Raw genomic sequence first — 19,893 nt, 5'->3', positions numbered from 1 at the left:
AAGCCGATAGTTCATATTGTTTTTTCCTATGCAGCTGTGTGACGCTGGTAGTCTCTCAAATTGTGCCGTTCATACACTATCACCCCAACAAAACAGTAAAAGTTGCGACATTAATACCCTATACCATGGGATATCTACTTACGCTATTGTTTCTCTATGTTAGCACTATCTGATTTTGTGGAATGATAGATAAGGATAGCAACACCAATGTTAATCAAATACTGCCATTATAACGTGGACCTCACTATAGTCAAAATGGCAACCATGCGAAACTAAAGACCATTTCACACTGCCGTAGCGTAGCTTCAGCAACTTCTTTTGAAAGACGTGGTTGACTTATCTTCTAATGTTAATTAATCTGTCCATTTCAAACCGGCGTAGCATCTTGTCCCGTCGCTGAAGCTACATAATACATACTAAGTTTTATTTATTTATTTTTTCGTGGACAGAATCACAAATCATATAAATATGATTAGGAAGGAACAACAGGCTTGGCCCAAATCTATTACATTCCCAAATTTTGATAAATTAATAAAATGTCCAAAAAATAGGTTATGTTTCTACTGTAAAACGTTCAAGTTCAATTTTCGTCCAAAAATATAAATAAGTTGAACATTTTGAATTTATAGAAATTAAAACACCAAACTATATTTAAATATAACACTTAATTATCACTTCATATTGAACTAATCAAGTTATTTTATAAAATTTTGAACCCAAAAATACACACAACTTCTCTCACTAAGTTAGGCCACAATGTAATTGTTTGACAAATATTTTTAGTGAAAAACGTAAATTGGAAAAGAAGTGTCATTATGAAAAAGCACTACAGCATTACACACTACACGAATGTAAATATTTTTAGATAAGATATGATTTATTTGCCATAACCAATAAACAATCATCCTGATTATTTAATGTCATTATTGTAGTAAGGTTCACTTTATAATGGTAGTGTTTGATTAGCAATGGTATTTCTATCCTTCTCTATCATTCAACAAAGCGGATAGCGCTATCTCTTTCTCGCTTTGCTCAGTTGCCAGATCTTCTTTTAACAATGTAGAATTAATAATGAATTAACAAAATATTCCATCTTAATTATGAAAATTCATTATGAAATGATTGAAAAATATAATTTATTGCTTAATAAAATACTAGTAGTTCTATGAACAGTAGACCTCACGCATTATTCTCATCCACAAGTACCTGATTGAAACTATAGACCTTATGGAAATACAGCAATAGACTGGCTTCTCCACACATCTGTGTAATCACTTGTCAGCTGATTTATGATGAATAATTCTATAGTCTGATTTTTACTCTAATATTTGCGTATGGAGGAGGCTCCTTTTTCCTGTTATATATATTATCCTAGAAATGGAAAATTTTCAAAAACCTTGTATATACGTCGACGCGCAATTAAAAAAGGAACATACCTGTCAAATTTCATGGAAATCTATCACCGCGTTTCGCCGTAAATGCGCAACATATAAACATTTAAACATTCAAACATTTAAACATTAAGAGAAATGCCAAACCGTCGACTTGAATCTTCGACCTCACTTCGCTCGGTCAATAATTGATTATTTTAAACGTGAATGAACAGTTAATATTACATCAATAAACCTGTATCAGCTACCGTCTATAGAAGGCATTGACTGACAAGACAGAGGATCGGCAACGTTTTTCTTCTATCTTTCTCCACTGCCATTATAACGTGGACCTCACTTATAATGAAATACGATTTTCTTATTTTCATAATCTAAGTCAAATTGATCTTGCACGTTTTTTTTGGTAGATGAATAAATATTTTTTCTTGTATTTACAGTATTTTCTTATAGATTTTGTTGTGTTTTGTTGTAGAACTGAAGTCAGAGTCGACACTGTGCCAGTCATCTTCGATGTCGCAACTGCTGTTTCTGGCGTCAGGCGACCGAGTCAGTGTCGCGTCAGCTGCGTCAGCCACCAAGGTCATCAACGAGGATGTTGTGCATGATGTCGAAAAGGTTAGCCAATGAAAAAAATATATATTTCAATTTTGTATAATAAAATTCACTTTAGCTGTCAACATTCCTTATGAATAACATGAATGCTACTCACTCAAACAATGCTCACAATTCAATCAGAATTTATTTATTTATTTAATCATTCAGAATTACACAACTTACAGAAAAGTACCACAGGCTAAATCGCCCAAAACGGTTCCAATTCTAATTTATACAACAGTCCAAATATAGTTAGGTTATGTATAACTTCAAAATTCTTCAAGAATTGTAAGAATTGCTATCATAACCTTATTCAGACTGGCTTATTTCAAGTTGACTGAGACCAGTAAGTTAAGTGGCACAATCAGCCAAAAGATTGATGAGATTGTTCAGGATGATGTCTGCTTTTTGGGAGTCAGAATCAGAAACTGTCTCAAGTGGATCACATTCTGAACAAACTCTCAAGTGTCTGCTTCTCGTTGAAAGTACTGAAGAATGGAACAAAAACACTATTGAATGTCTTCCATGGTTATTTAATGTCGATAATTCAATAGACAAAAATGTTCAGGAGGAGTGGAAAAAATAATCTCAATCCTGTCTTCAAAAAGCAAAAAAAGCCATCAGAATTGTCGACAACTTGAAGCCTTATGAATCTTGTAAAAAATCTTTCAGAAGACTTGGAATTTTAACAGTTCCTGCACTGTACTTCCTCGAAATTACAACTATGCTTCTTTTTCCAGCCACACCAATGTATATTAGTTGATAAGTGTTATTTTGTAAATTTCTAGTGAATTGGTAAATAAAACAATTAAATAAATAAATAATTATGACGAAGAAAAAAGAGAAGATATTAAGAGAGAGTCATATCCATCATAGTTACAATACTAGAAGCCAGTTAGTTCATCTTCAGTACCCCCAAGCTTAGAGAAAGGGCCACATTATAGCGGATTAACAGCTTATAACTCTCTTCCAATTGAAATAAAATGTATTGAGAGCCCGAAAAGGTTTAAGGATGCAATAAAAGCTAAATTGATCGATGCATCTCCGTACAGTTTAGAGGAAAGCTTCAACTGTTGGCGCGTGTAGGCATTTTTTTGCTAGCATATATTTTCAACTCCTTTGTATGTTCTGATTTTCTTTCTTTCTCTATTTTATGATTACTTTTTTTGAGTACTGTACTCAATACTTTTTGAGGTGTCATAATACTACCAGGCTTTGCTTGATTATGTAGTGTTACATGACGAAAATTAAACTAAACTAAACTATTGACTCTATTAATTCGGGAGAGAAGCCGTTTTGGATTGAATATGTTGTTCCTCTACCAATCATTGTTTTGATTTTATGAATGTGTAACCTGAATGAACTCTCTGGGTCGCTTTTCCGCAACATGCGTCCTTCCATCCGCCATTCAATATATTCTGAATAGATTGATATCTATATTGTATTTTCAAAATTGATCGAGTTGTATACTTTTTTTGTAGTCTGGCCAAAGGTTCAACACATGTAACTATTTCAATTTCAATTTTCAAACGATGTTAATATCAGGTATCCCTGTATTCTACACCTTTTCCAACTATATTTGAGAAAGTATCAATTGTAATTGAGAATAGTCATTTGTATTTGAGAAAACGTCAGATGTAAACGAGAATAGTCAATTGTATTTGAGAAGTCATCATTTGTAATTTGAGAATAGTGAATTTTATTTGAGAAAGTATAATTTCAATTTGAGAACATACAATTTGAAATCGAGAAGTTGTCAATTGTAATTGGAAAATGATTTTAAAAAACCAGTACTTCCAGTACTTATATTTTTCATAGCTGTACTCATATAAAATAATATGATTATGTATCTATTTAATATTCCAATAAAACGTTCAGTTTTTGAATAAAACATTATTTTCAAGCCTCAAAATCCATTGAAGAATTGCCGAATTGTTTGATCAAGAGATTCAATTGATTGATGATAAAGTTTAATTGCGCCTTAAACTTAGAGAATTTGATCTTCATCAAGTGCAATGTTTCACAAAATGTTTGGAGACAAAAGTCGCGTTGCCAATACATACATAGCCTAGAAATAATTTTCATTAATCATTCGTAAACAGTAGCCTACAGGGTAAATACTTTCACCATTGAAAATATTAATTTTCCCCCATGCAACGCCTATGATAGTAATTGGAGTAGGCTGTGTACGCAGTACAGTATCTTTTCCTGCTCAAATCAAACCTGTACTGTAGGCTACAGAAGAGTCACGACATGTCATTTGGAAAATTTTCGCATTTTCAATTGATATCTTCTTATTTACATTTGACGATTTTTCAAATACAATTTAATCTCAATTACATGTGATGACTTCGAAAATACAATTGACTATTCTCATATACATCTGACATTCTGTCAATTACAAGTGACTATTCTCAAATACAATTGATACTTTCTCAAATTAAATTGATACTTTCTCAAAAAAATTGGAAAAGGTATAGATACATATGAATTAGAGTATCGTAAACATGCTTAATATGGTCTGGCTCTAAGTATTTCAAACGCAATTTACTCAAAACTTGATCTCTCGACTCAGATCGTTCTTCCACTCAACTCCTCTAATGATAACGTTGATAAATAAGTTTAATCATAGAGAAAATATTGTACAAGAAGATATCCCATGGTATTGGGCGTTTATGTTCCAATTTTCAATGTTAACTCAAGCCGATAGTCCTAGTAGTTTTTTTTAAGCTATGTGACGCTGGTATAGTCTCTTATACTGTGCCGTTCTTACACTCTCACCCCAACAAAACAGTAATAATGAACTGTAGTCGACAGAAATTGGCTTGAAATTTGGAACATAAACGACTTATACCATGAGATATCTTCTTATTGAATGAAAAATACTAAGAAAGTGTCAAAAACCACAGTTTTATTGATACCGGTACTTAGAAAGACTGGTTTCGGTTATTACACCATTGTAAATCTCTGATAAACTTAATAATAATAATAATAAATTTGACTTTATTTCTGCGTGAAAGTACAAAACAGGTGAAAATTAAGAGTAATAGAAAACTAAGCATGCAGTATTATCATTCTGCTCCACTATAGAAATAACTTTATTGGAGATAGTTTATCAGAGATTGACAATGGTGTAATAACCGAAACCGGTCTTTCTAAAGCTGCGTACACATATACGCGCTTCCAACCAGCACCGAGCACGCTCCTCCCTCGTACCGCCCTCGTACCACCATCGAACCACAGTCGCTCCGCCCACGCACCCATCATGAACGTTATGGAAGATGTTAGATCTTCTCGCGTTCCCCGGTCGAACCACTCTTGTTCCCCGGTCGATCATCAATCACTCTGCTGGAGTGACGTTCGGTTGCGGAGCAGAGCGAGAGTCTGTACGCACCTTTAGATCTTTTCGCGTTCCCCGGTCGAACCACTCTTGTTCCCCGGTCGATCATCAATCACTCTGCTGGAGTGACGTTCGGTTGCGGAGCAGAGCGAAAGTCTGTACGCACCTTTAGTATCAATAAATCTGTGGTTTTTGACAACTTCTTAATCTTTTTCATTCAATATGAATAATTACCACAATATCAACTTCTCAACTACACAAAAAATATCTTCTTATTCTATATGGTAGCTTAAAGTGTATTTGTAACTTACAAATCTCATTCTATATTTTCTCCATGTCCACGGTTTATTAATTTAAATTTTCTGATTAACCAGTACGATTCTGCATCATCAAAATGATATCTATTTTAATTGTTTTGTGAATTTCTACAGAGACTGAACGACAAGCGACAGTCGGCAAGGCGTCCGAGCGTGTTGGAGGAGATGTCGCGCGAGCAGTTGGCCGATGAGAAGACATTGGTGCAGCGCGCTCTGCTGCAGTTGGAAGCGGTCTACGGCCGTCCCAACACCAGGGAGCAGAGGGACCTCGTGAGGCCGCTCTACGACAGATATCGCCAGCTGAAGCGGCTCCTGGCCAGGGCCGTCGCTGCTGCCAAACTCAAGGTCTGTTCATTGCATAGACTAGATGCCATGATGTCATGAAGTAATAATTGACCGATCGAAGTGAGTTCTAAGATTCAAGTCGACGGTTTGGCATTTCTCTTAATGTTAAAATGTTTATATGTTTTTATGTTGCGCATTTACGGCGAAACGCGGTAATAGATTTTCATGAAATTTGACAGGTATGTTCCTTTTTTAATTGCGCGTCGACCTATATACAAGGTTTTTGGAATTTTTGCATTTCAAGGATAATATAAAAGGTAAAAGGAGCTTCCTCCATACGCCAATATTAGAGTAAAAATCAGACTATAGAATTATTCATCATAAATCAGCTGACAAGTGATTACACAGATGTGTAGAGAAGCCAGTCTATTGCTGTATTTCCATAAGGTCTCTAGTTCCAATCAGGTACTTGTGGATGAGAATACTGCGTGAGGTCTACTGTTCACAGAACTACTACTAGTAATAATAATAATAATAAATCAATTTATTTGTTCAGGAAAAACATACAAAAATAGAGTTGAGCTTTTTTATAAAATTTCTCAATATCATACAATAACTACATTTTTGAATATACTTATAGAATAAACAAGGAGACAAATTGAAAACAAGTACCATATATATGTATGGTTAATACAGCTGGAACAAAACAATTACGAATTGAATAAGGAGCAGTGGTAGTAGTCTATTTTGTAGGAGACACCAATTATTAACCTTATTATCTTATATTATATCACATAGAAGAAAATATCTCAGATAGATGACATGAAGTATTATTGCCGGCCAGGATAGCCAAGTCGACTCACACTTAAGTCTGCTATAGTGAGATCCACATTATAATGGCAATGATGAAAGATAGGAGAAAAACGTTGCCTTCTACATACGGTAGCTGATACAGGTTTATTGATGTAATATTTACGGTTCATTCTCGGTTACTAAGCAAGAAATTATATTTTTCAATAATTTCATAATGAATTTTCATAATTAAGATTAAATATTTTGTCAATTAATTATTAATTCTACATTGTTAAAAGACGATCTGGCAACAGAGCAAAGCAAGAAAGAGATAGCACTATCCGCTTTGTTGAATTATAGACAAAGATATAGTGAGGTCCACATTATAATGGCAGTGTACGATTGACAATACTGTTGCTGTCCTTTTCGCTTCGCTCTGGAGTTCAAAAGCATAAAAAAATTATTACCAAAGAAGAAATTATAATAACATTCATAAAGAAATGTTCCATCTAATAACAGTAATCTGAGATTAATTCCCAGAGGAATGCAAAATTTCCCTCACAAAGGCCCAGTTGCACAAAAGCCGGTTAATTTTTAATCCTGATTCACTTCATGTGAACCAAATCAGAGAAGACCATTTCAAAAAGATGGATCTAATGGAATTAATCAGGATTGAAAATAACCCGCCTTTTTGCAACCGGCACTAAGTACCTGATTGAATGATTAAAAAAGTTCAACAGCTGAGTCATAATTTTGACACAGTCCCACACACATGAACTCGCTCACTCACTTCCATCACCAACAGACGACGAAATGATTATTATCAGATGTTTTTCCAAGGATGAATAATAATTATCCTTTTAATGTCCTTCAGTGAGTTTTTCCAGGGATGAGATCTAGTGTAATCAAATCTTTATATTATAAATCTACTATGTTCTGAATTTTGTGAGAATCGTTAGAGCCGTTTTCGAGATCCGGTGAAATACAAATAATATATAAACATCTAAACATATAAACAGAAGTTGCTCGTTTAATAGTATAGGATATGCTGGCATAATTATAATAGCTTACAATACAGCAAAGTTTTAGATGAATTTACATAATATAAACTGAAATAATAATTATTGAACTGTACATGATATGAAAAAATGCAATAAAGGAGTTACTTCAAGATATTTTTGTTTTGTATCTACATAAAGTGGCGGAGCTTTGAACATATTAATGTCCTTTTTTGGAATGAATACTCAGAATATGCTTCCCAGTAACTCTCTACCAAAACGTTGAATTGATTTACTCAACTGAAGATTTATTTACAAATGAAATTTGATGTGGAATTTTAAATTCATATGAAGAGTTAAGAAGAGATGAATCAAATAATATAATTATGGAAGTAAATTACAATAGAAATTATTGATGATTGAAATGGAGTAAGCCTAGATTAATAGTGGATAAAATAATTTACTTCCTGCAATAGGTATGCAGCAGTAATGAAGTGGATATTAAAAATTTAAGCTTATATATACAATTTTATTTTATAGGAGCGGGTTTATAGGTTGGGATTGTTGAGCTTAATGATGAAAAATTGTCATTCAATAATTCTAGGGCGGGGATCAAATTATTGATTAATAAAATGAAGTAGGCTGAAAGTAGTAAGGGTAATCAACTTTCAGTAATATACAGCAGTATGCAGTGGATAATTAAAAAACATGAGTTTATATAATATATATATATACACAATTCATTCTATAACAGGTTTAAAGGTTTGTATTTGTTGGATGGGTGGGGGATGGTTGTCATGTGATCGTTCTAGGGCCAGACAGTTTCAGTTACTTGTTCCAAAAGATGTATTTCAGAGTCAGTGTGAATCTTGCTCAGCACTCAATAGACTTGATAGAACCGGGAAGTGCATTCCATGTACGACAGGCGCTAACTAAAAGGATTTTGTGAAAATAGTAGTTCGATGATTGGGTATCCTTAAAGTACTTTCTCTGGTTCTAGTATGTAAAGCATCTATCCTCCTACCTTCAGAAACAAATTTGAAATAATCTTTAAAATAGTTCGGATTTCCGTATTTCAAGAAATCTGTAACAAGCTTGAATATTCGAAGAAGTCTTTGGTCGGGAAGCTTTAATGTTGAGCTAGCAATGTGGGCTGAAGTGATTTGATCACGGCGTTGAAGATAGTAGAATGATTAGGAGAGAATGAGAGATTTATCGTGTTGTTTTATTTCCAGGAGGGAGTTGCCGAACTGGGCACAATCTTGGAACACGAGCAGATGGACTTCAGCAGTTCATCACCACCACCACCCCCCGCACCCATTGCCGCCTCTCTGCTGCCCCCGGCTGCCATTGCTACCGCCCCCGTACAAGCAAGGCCCACCACCCCCGACTACTTCGAGAATCTGCATGCGCTGCCCAGGTAAGCAGTTGTAATTCACATAAACAAAATCAAGTGAAGGAAGCCTAACCTAGTTTTTGAACTCTTTGTCTTTTGTCTTTGACTTTTGTCTTCACCTAAAATTGGGAGAAAAAGTAATACCAGCACTAGGACTGCCTTAGTATTTTATTTATAGTTTTACATCAGTGTTGCTTTTTACATAAATTGACACGGATTCCTAGAGTGAGGTCCACGCTATAATGGCAGTATTTGATACACATTGGTGTTGCTATCCTTGTTTATCATTCGACTAACGCTATCCTTTTCTATCTCCGAACTTTTGCAAAATCGTTTGTATGCTATGAAGAAATATCTTATAGAATAAAAAATTATGAAAACTTGAGAAAATCATGAGAAAATATCTTACTAAAATGTATGAGTTCAGGACTACTCTCTTGTATTTATAAAATAAATTATAATACCCTTTGAAATTAATGAAATAATAGAATAAGAATACAAATGATATATTCAAAAATATTTCGAATTAGAATTTTTATTAATTTCAAAGGGTACTATAATTCTTTTATAAATACATGAGAAAATATATTTTCTTGAATAAAATACTGTAAGCTATACCGTTTTATGAGATACCGTTTTATGAGATAGAATAATTGAGTACTGTTATCATCAATAAACAATAATTAATATTATGTCGTATTATAGTGAGGTCTACGTTATAGGTTTTGGGTTTATCCTGTTGATTCTCTCCCAATCATTAATTTGATGTTGTGATTCCGGAATGTAATAAATATATAATGACAGTAATTGAGCAACATTGGTGTTGCTATCCTTGTCTATCATTCGTCAAAACAGAAAGCGCTAGTTTCTTGATGAATAATTGATTATTTTTAAAATAATGAACAGTCGATACTTGTATAAGCTAGCCTGAGCCTATAATGAGCATGTCGTGTGATTCCTGCCTAAAGTTGAAGCCATTTGTACAACTATAGTGAGGTCCACGTTATGATGGCAGTATTTGATTAACATTGGTGTTTATCTTTCGACAAACCTTTAGCATTTTAAACAAAGCATCCTTGTTTAAAGCTATCCTTTATAGCTCCGCAAAGTTGCCAGTTTGGTTTTTAACAATGTAGAAATATAATTGATTAACAAAATATTCAAACCCAATTATGAACATTTATTATTTAATAATTGAAAAATATATTCTCTTGACAAATAAAATATAGGCCTAATTGATTATTTTCAACAAGAATGACAGTTGATATTATATCAGATATACTGGTAACAGCTATCCTTTTTAGAAGGCAGTGGCAAGGCATTGAATCGGCAACGTTGTTCTCCTATCTTTCTCCACTGCCATTATAACCTGGACCTCACTATAGTAAACCCATTGTATTATAGTGAGGTCCACGTTATAATGGCAGTGTTTGATTGGCAATGGTATTGCTATCCTTGTCTATCATTCAACAAAGCGGATAGCGCTATCTCTTTTTCGCTTTGCTCTGTTGCCAGATCGTCTTTCAACAATGTAGAATTAATAATTAATTAACAAAATATTTTATCTCAATTATGTAAATTTATTATGAAATTATTGAAAAATATAATTTATGCTTAGTAAAATATAATCGATTATTTTAAACGAGAATGAACATTTAATATTACATCAATGAACCATTATCAGCTACCGTCTATAGAAGGCATTGACAAGACAGAGTTTCGGTAACGTTTTTCTCTTATCTTTCTCCACTGCCATTATAACGTGAACCTCAGTATAGATATAATTCTCCAAGAATCTAAGTAATATATACATTTTTACATTTTTATGTTGTCAATTTGTACAATTTGTTGTTTTTTCGTTGCAGAAATGAACTGCTAGATCAGCACAAGACAACTCGCGAGGAGAAGAAGCGTTTGCGCCGACAGCTGCACGAATTTGAGGATGAACTGGAGAGCAAGATGGGACGCAAACTGCAGCGAGAGGACAGACAGCCAATGGACGCCCTGTACACGCAGTACAAACATGTCAAGGCCAAGTTGAGGCTCATCGAGGCATTGATCACCAAGAAGTAGACAGGTTAGAAGCAGTACGGTGGTATAACTGGTGAAGTAGACTGGTTAGAAGCAAGCAGTACAGTGCAATTGGTGAAGTAGACTGGTTAAAAGCAGTACAGTGCAATTGGTGAAGTAGACTGGTTAGAAGGAGTACGGTGCAACTGGTGAAGTAGACTGGTTAGAAGCAGTACGGTGATATAACTGGTGTAGTAGACTGGTTAGAAGCAGTACGGTGATATAACTGGTGAAGTACACTGGTTAGAAGGAGTACGGTGACACTGGTGAAGTAGACTGGTTAGAAGCAGTACGGTGATATAACTGGAAAATTAGACTAGTTAGAAGCAGTACAGAGGTATAACTGGTTTAGTAGACTGGTTAGAAGCAGTACGGTGATATAACTGGTGTAGTAGACTGGTTAGAAGCAGTACAGTGATATAACTGGTGTAGTAGACTGGTTAGAAGCAGTACGGTGGTATAACTGGAGAAGTAGACTGGTTATAAGCAGTACAGTGCAATTGGTGAAGTAGACTGGTTAGAAGCAGTACAGTGGTATAACTGGTGTAGTAGAGTGGTTAGAAGCAGTACAGTGATATAACTGGAGAAGTGGATTGGTTAGAAGCAGTACAGTGGTATAACTGGTGTAGTAGACTGGTTAGAAGGAGTACGGTGATACAACTGGTGAAGTAGACTGGTTAGAAGCAGTACGGTGATATAACTGGTGTAGTAGACTGGCTAGAAGGAGTACGGTGATATAACTGGAGAAGTAGAGTGGTTAGAAGCAGTACAGAGGTATAACTGGTGTAGTAGACTGGTTAGAAGGAGTACGGTGATATAACTGGTGAAGTAGACTGGTTAGAAGCAGTACGGTGGTATAACTGGTTAGAAGCAGTACGGTGGTATAACTGGTTAGAAGCAGTACGGTGGTATAACTGGTTAGAAGCAGTACGGTGGTATAACTGGTTAGAAGCAGTACGGTGTTATAACTGGAGAAGTAGACTGGTTAGAATGAGTACAGTGGTGTAACTGGTGAAGTAGACTGGTTAGAAGCAGTACAGTTGATGTAATGAGTTGTATAACTAATGAAGTAGACAGACTAGAAGGAGTACAATAACTGGTGAAGTTCAACTTGATGAAGAAAATCTAAAGAGAGGAATATCTCTGTGAAGACATAGTTATGAGGAATTGGTTAGTCGCATACAGTGATGTGACTAAACGCAGTTTGTTTAAACCTGGTTTGTAGTTGGAGTTTGATTCGAATTGAAGAAAACTGAAGAAAGTTATACCTCTGTAAAGGCGGAGTTATTAGGAATTTGTTAGTCGCATACAGTGATGTGACTAAACGCAGTTTGAATTGAGTTGATCTGAGCTTAGAATTAGAGTTTCATACACCTTGATCAACTACATCTAAGGAGCGTTAGATCTTGTAAAGAGATCTTGGAGCTATGAGGAATGGTTAGTCGTATACAGTGATATGACTAAACGCGGTTTGTTTGAATTGAGTTGAACTAATTTTGGAGTTGAAGTTTGATTCAAATTGAAGAAAACAAACTAGAGTTGTAGCTCTGTCAAGCTGGTGTATGGTAGAGGAGTTAGTTAAGGTGAACTGTTTAATGAACTAGAACCCGTCACTGAAACTGTATAGTAAGACCTTGTTGACGTCCATGAAGATCGTTGTTAGATTTGAACGTGGCTTGACTAGATGTAAAAATTATTAAAAAAGATGAATAAAGAAGATTGAGAGAAAGAAGTACCTGTAAATTGATTGACAGGTTTTGTTTGATCACCAAAATGTAGGAGCTATTAGGAAATGTATTTGTAATTGGTGATTGAAACGGCTAATACTGTAGTAGGTTTCAAAGCCAAATTAAGGAGAATATGGAAATGATCAAGCTGGACGAGTGGATGCTAGAAAAATTCAATCAATGTCATATTGGTGTGATGTAAACTGGACTTGACTTACAACAAATCAAGTTTCGACGTAGAAGGGGAATATTAAGAACTTATCTGGAAAAAGTATAGGCTGGAAGGACTGGAGTAGTATTGATTTATTCGTATTGTTGAGATGTAAATTACACGTCATTAAATATAGGTCGAGTTGAAATTTAATGGAATATCGATCGAGAAAATCTAGAGATTACATAGGTGACTCAATGATAGGTATTAAGTGTATGAGTAACATTAAAATAGGGTTTGAAGTCAAACTGATTAGAGTGTTGAAACAGTGATCTATACATTTAACAACATGACTTTACACTGTACAAACTGGTTGAATTCAACTTATCTTGATGAAATTTGTGTTGAACTTGTAAGTGTATTGGCTTGATACAGTACAAATATAATAAATTTTATCAGAACCTAGGTTCGGCTTATTAAAGTAATTGAAAAGGATGTACTAGAGAGGAATAAGTAAGCTTCAGTTTGAACATGACTAAAAATAGTGTTATATCTTTGAGCCAATTTAACTAGGATCCCATAAATGAATGTAGATTTCATTTTAAAACTGGGAAAGACCAAGTAAAGAGGTTATTTCCTGTACTCTTGTTCCAACCTCAATGGATGATAAATTGAATAATTTAATTTTAGTAAATTTGATTGTAGAACTGCAAAAAGATTTAGATTTCAATAGTAGAAAATTCAACTGTGTAAGAAATAATCAATGTTACATAACTGGCTTCTTCTATTATTAATTCTTATTGGCCAATATAATTTGTAAGTAATTAATAAGCTATTGTCAATCTTTAGATAAAATATTGTTAATCCAAGAAAAGCATTGAAACTGCCTAAACATATTTAATATTGTTGTAGAAAAAAATGGACTAATACTCTTGCAAACCCAAAACACTTTGATAGATTTCTTAGTTCAGAATCACGTATTTGGAAAGTGTATTATAACTTTCATAATATAACTATACACTATATAACTAAATAGTGTTGAAGTTACTATACAGTCTACATACTTTATACAGAGCTATTTCCTATATGGAGTATTGAAAACCAATCTCATTATTAGTAGGATATTATATAGGACAATTATGATGGGCTACTGTGTAATGTGGGAGAATACGAATTAATATGTTCAAGAGAGTCTATATCTGATAGAGAAAATGATGCTTACTATAACTATATTGGGGATTGTTGTAGATTATTGACAATGCTAGACTCCAATTTAATGGAGGTTTGAAATTGATGCTGGTACAACATCAAATTTAATGGAAGTTAATTTAATGGAGGTTTGAATTTGATGTTTGTACAACAGCTAATTGAAATGAGCATTATTGTTGGAGACTAAGTAGACGAAGGAGAAAATAATGAATTGATGTTTCTCTTGAAACCGATTGGAAATTATGTAATTATGTAACACATCCTCTGACCAGCCACAAAAATATAATTAAATCATACATAACATCTTGAGCTACAAGTAAATTTATGTATCTGAATACAAAGGAAGTATGTATGTTGTTGTCCTCTCCTTCATAAATGTCTGTTTTTAGGGATGAAATGTTATGAAAATCTATTGTTAGGTGTTATAAATGTATGTAATGAGTGTTTTTCTTGAGAAGAACTTTTTCTGGACATTTGAACGGTAAATTTAGGTTTGTGGACATTTCTGAAAAACCCATGAGATTCAAGTTATTGATTTGTTGATATAGCACCAAACAGAGTTTGACAATTAATTAATAATATTAATTGACAATTGACAAACTTATTTCACGTTTAAATGAATTGACATTTAGATTTGTTTTGAGGGGTTGATTCTAGAAATAAAATTACAAATTTCTCAATGAAACATTGAAAATTGAATTTTCTTTATTAGTTTGTTCCAGTTTATAATTAATAATCAAATTATAACTAATATAATTATGATAATTTATTCTTATGTAATGTTAACAATGAACTATGCTGTAGAAACTTTGTTCCTATGCTTATGTTTAAATTTTTATTCAATTAATATCAATATTTACTTATTTAAAAATTAATATTGTATTCCTAAGTGTATTATTTTTCGCGAGTAATTTGCCCCATTTGAATTGTGGGATCCTCTATATACCAAATATATTAGCAAAAATTTAAGATTGAAAAAACATGGTTTTGAGGTTTTTATTGTAAAAACCTAAAATACTGTTCTATTGAAAATAATATGTTTTCAAGATCAATTCTATTAGTATTGAACTATAAGATTCTATTACCTCTTGCGAATTGTAAACATTGTGTGTAAGGTCATTGAATGTTTGACCATAAAAATGGTAATTATTGTAAATTGTTACTTGATTGTAATGATGTTGTAATTGCGCTAATTACTTCCAGAGGATATAAACCAGTCATAAAATTATATATATAATCTGCCTGAGAATTAAATTTCAAAAATTAATTGAAAACTTATAAATTAAATTGTTTAAATGATAATTTCTACCTAAGCTAGTGAATTAGGTAAAAAAAACTTTATTGTCTTCGATTGAGGTTCCATTTCAAGTTAATAAAATTAGTTCAAGCAATAAGTTATTAATTTGTATTGTAATATTGCAATAATTTGGAATGATAAAATAAATATTGTGAAGTTTCAGTTTTGTAGTAGCTTTAGATAGATGCGTTATTTATAATGTTTTAAAGCATCCACTCCCTGCTTTCATATGAACTATCAGAAAGAGAAATCTGTTTGTTCTTATGGCAGTTTTCACAATGATGTGTGAACATTCCCATATGAACTAATGTATTTTATTTCATCAGGGATACACTGATGCTTATTATTTATTATCTTTGTGTAATTAGAAGAACGAAACCAAAATACTGTGATTTATGTTGTAATTTTTACTTTGTAAGATATTGTGATTATTTTGTATTATATACGCTTTGTTTTAAAACTAACCACCTACGTATTTGTACATAATATAACGGGAAAAAGCAAGTTATTGTTATGTTTTCAGTGTGTATGTAGAGTTTATGCAAATTAAATGGAACTTGAAAGACTAACATCATAATCATATACTGTAATAATTATATAAATGAAAGTATATATTATACATATTTATAAATATAGTACTGTATTTTTCTGTAAAATCTCATTCTGTAATCTGATGTCTGATCCTATCGCATTAAATTTGTTGATTAGTATTTATTAAATGTGTAGCTTGTTGAGATTTTGTAATTTTTATATTAATTTCGAATATTCGTGTAACTTACTGTACTAACTTTATACTGCTGAAAGCCACAGCGGTATTATTTATTATCTTGAAAAATCAAGTAGTGCTATCTAGTATTAGTCGTAGAGCAGTTTAGAGTTGTTTACTATATGCTTGTTGTACATGCAAAATCTATTCATGTTTTTTTTTGGGAAAAATTTCTCTTTAATTTTGGATTGTTATGTTATTATGTGCTATGTTCTCTCATTTCGAATGTATGACTGTTGTTTTGGTTGTCGAAAGCTTCTGTACAAACAGTTGTCTTGCGGACCAAAATGAACGTATGTGTTTAATATGACATTAATATTGATATTAATAATAATCGATTGAATGAATCTGGTGTTATGATTCCACTCAAAAGTTTCCCTTTCCATTTACCATAATATGATAGCATAGAGAAACAATAGCGTAAGTAGATATTCCATGGTATAGGACGTTTATGTCGCAACTTTTACTGTTATCTCAAGCCGATCACTGTCGATTATTATAGATGTTTACTGTTTTGACCGGGTTAGAGTGTATGAACGGCACAATATGAGAGACTACCAGCGTCATAAAGCTTCACGGGAAAGAACTACGTGGACTATTGGCTTGAGATAACAGTAAAAGTTGCGACATAAACGCCCTATACCATGTGATATCTACTTATGCTATTGTTTCTCTATGATGATTTGTTTTATCTATGATATTATGAAGGAAAGAATCTGATCTCCTGCTACAACTCCTTGCTCACATAGTTGATGCTTGTCTTCGAGATCCATTTCAGTATTTATTTATTCAAACATTTTAGTGCGGGAGCATACAGGGAAACCCCCTAAATCACCTACCCTAATATCCCCCAGTATATTACCATAGAGAAACAATAGAGTAAGTAGATATCCCATGGTATAGGGAATTTATGTCGCAACTTTTACTGTTATCTCAAGCCGATTACTGTCGATTATTGTCAATTTTTACTGTTTTGTTGGGGTGATAGTGTATGAACGGCACAATTTGAGAGACTACCAGCGTCACACAGCTGCATAGGAAAGAACTACGTGAACTATCGGCTTGGGATAACAGTAAAAGTTGCGACATAAACGCCCTATACCATGGGATATCTACTTAATATGCTATCGTTTCTCTATGATATTACCTTCTCAAGAATTTGGGCTATGCTCACTTGACAAACTGACATCAACCAGTCTTTTATGTAGTCAATTTATTGACAAATTATTATACATGTAAGGGATTTTGAGGATATACTCTTAAATTTATATACATATATAATTATTGTATATTATTGGTTTATCTGTGAATCGTTTTTTTAATTCAATGATTATGATTCATTGCTTATTTTGAATAATCTCAGTTAAATAACTGTGATTTTCATGAAATAGAGCACGTAATGACATCATTATAAAAATTTGATGAGTTGTGCCTTGTCCTATAATATCATTAAGGAAAGAATTGGCTTATACATGTAGGAGATAGGAAATCCACGGATGACGCATCTTCACGTCTGAACTACTGTACTGATTAACTTGGAATTTTGCATATAGATTCTTAATTTACTGAGGATAGTTGTTGGTTTATTTAAAAAATTCTTCAAGTTCTCAGTTTGTCGTGTTCTTAATTATTAGACCCTTGCGCAGCACGGGTTACCTGCTAGTAAATTTAATAATATTCATATTTTATTCGCCCTGCATTATGGCTGCCGTTGTGATGGTCCCTTTTTGTTTCATATTCATTCAATAATTAATTCATCATCCTTTGAATCAATTTTAAATGAGTTAAAAACTATAATGTTAGTTGCTCATTTACAATTTCAAAAACGTATTCGCATGTCAAATTGGGTTAATTTCAAGTTTTCATGTAGACTATTAATTTTATTTTTTTCAAGAATTTAATTCAAATAGTTTAGGCCTACATATCAAGCCATCTTGAAATCTTCTAGAACCTTCTATTTCTCAAATTGTTCAGTCTTCATAGATATTGGTTTGAAGCCGGCCATTGGCTGAGAAGTCCAGTTCACTTTGAGTCGAGCGCTGTGATTGGTTATCTGTTATTGGGATGATAAACCAGGCCGGTAAGCCTGCTTGGTGCTTGCTGCTTGTGCAGACTGCAGTTTCAGACATGATAGTTGATGGTTGCTCTGGTTGTTAGCTCGTTTTGAACTACTTTTCATCCATTGATATATTAGCAACTCATTTTATTATTAATGTGCAAGCGAATCATGAAGCCCTTATTAATATTAATAAAGCCCTTAATCATATTGCAATTGTTGTGAAACAAAATAATTGTTAATAAACCACTAAAATCCGAACCGAAACAAAGTTGAAATTCAAAATTCAAACAACAACGCACCGCCGACATGTTGCACTGTTCAAGAGAATCAGCTGATCATCATCATACTTTTATTTTCTACAGTACCTCGGTGGTCGTAAAAGGAAGATCAAATTCATATTATTTTTTAAACTTTTTGCAAAATCAAATTTTACTAAGGAGAGCACTATCTAGTTTTTGGAATGTGAAATAAAACTGAATAGTAATTTAATGCATAATTGATTTCAAAAAACGTATCATTGCTTCAGCAACTTTCTAATCGTATCTTGTATGGCAGCAAGAAAGTTGAATCGATCAATTTTACGTTACGATATTTGACTGTCGGTCAATGTTTTTGAAAACATTCACAGAGCTACAATACTGGTAATTATTACCAGTCAACTATTGAATAGTTATTTGTATATCTAGAGTGAAAAGTACGACTTTTTCTCCCTGTGGGAAAAAGTTTGAAGCCCGAGGCAAAGCCGAGGGCAACAATTTTCCTGAGGGAGAAAAAGTATTTTTTGCTCGTGATGTACACAACATTTTTCCTAATTTTCCTTTTTTTTATAAAAATTGCAAATAAAATCATTTTAATAACTTACGTATTGGTGACAATGTTTCCTAACAACATAACCTAAAATCTAAAACCTAAAAACAGGTCGGCTGATTGGCACTGCCGATTGCGCTATCTATCGGCAAAAGTTGTAACAATTATATCAGCTGAGCGGCTACCAAAATGGCTGACTCCTGATCACGCGTTTCAGATTTGAATTGCAGATCAAAAATATTTGTTGGCTGGTATTTTGAATAGAATAGAATATTTTAAAAATTGTTTAAATTTTTATCGTCTACTAATATTAAGAATATAATATCATACAAACATATATATTTCATGAGTTGATCAAATTTCTTGTTGTGGTATTGAATTCAGTTGACTCAATGACAGACACCTCTATTACGCTTTCTCATCTGAGCTTAGACCTTCTAATCTATTACAATGTAAGTTTTAAAATAGAGATGCTTCCCATGTAATTTAAATGGAGTCACTTTTCCTCCCTAGGGAGTTTTTCTGTTTTTTACTACCGAGAGCGAAAAAGTGACACTTTAGTATTATGTTTCAGGGAGTAAAGTAAGTACTTTAGACAGTAGGTGGAGGAAAAAATAATTATTATTCACTTCAAATGATTTTTATACATTCTTATGGAGTATAAGGTCATAAACAAATAAAGAATAATAACAAC

The 19,893-nt window shown here is 33.2% G+C and overlaps 1 protein-coding gene across 2 annotated transcripts in view; it reads left to right on the top strand.

Annotated features, from left to right (window-relative positions):
* LOC111062084 (protein FAM13A-like) overlaps window positions 1-13,919 on the top strand; it is a 55,855-nt gene extending 41,936 nt beyond the window's left edge. Inside the window, exons 14-18 of one of the 2 annotated variants that reach the window (XR_005572437.1) lie at window positions 1,864-2,006; window positions 5,757-5,987; window positions 8,953-9,137; window positions 10,979-11,241; window positions 11,751-13,919. Coding sequence is in view for 1 of the 2 variants with exons in the window: in XM_039437442.1 (XP_039293376.1) it covers window positions 1,864-2,006; window positions 5,757-5,987; window positions 8,953-9,137; window positions 10,979-11,186 (767 nt within the window). In the remaining variant the exon portion in view is untranslated. The remainder of the gene's footprint in view (window positions 1-1,863; window positions 2,007-5,756; window positions 5,988-8,952; window positions 9,138-10,978; window positions 11,242-11,750) is intronic. The other variant, XM_039437442.1, reaches the window with a different exon arrangement.
* Window positions 13,920-19,893: the final 5,974 nt, after the last annotated feature.

Source organism: Nilaparvata lugens, chromosome 11, assembly GCF_014356525.2.
Source record: "Nilaparvata lugens isolate BPH chromosome 11, ASM1435652v1, whole genome shotgun sequence".
Classification (NCBI taxonomy): domain Eukaryota; kingdom Metazoa; phylum Arthropoda; class Insecta; order Hemiptera; family Delphacidae; genus Nilaparvata; species Nilaparvata lugens.
This window is presented reverse-complemented; position numbering and strand designations above follow the sequence as displayed.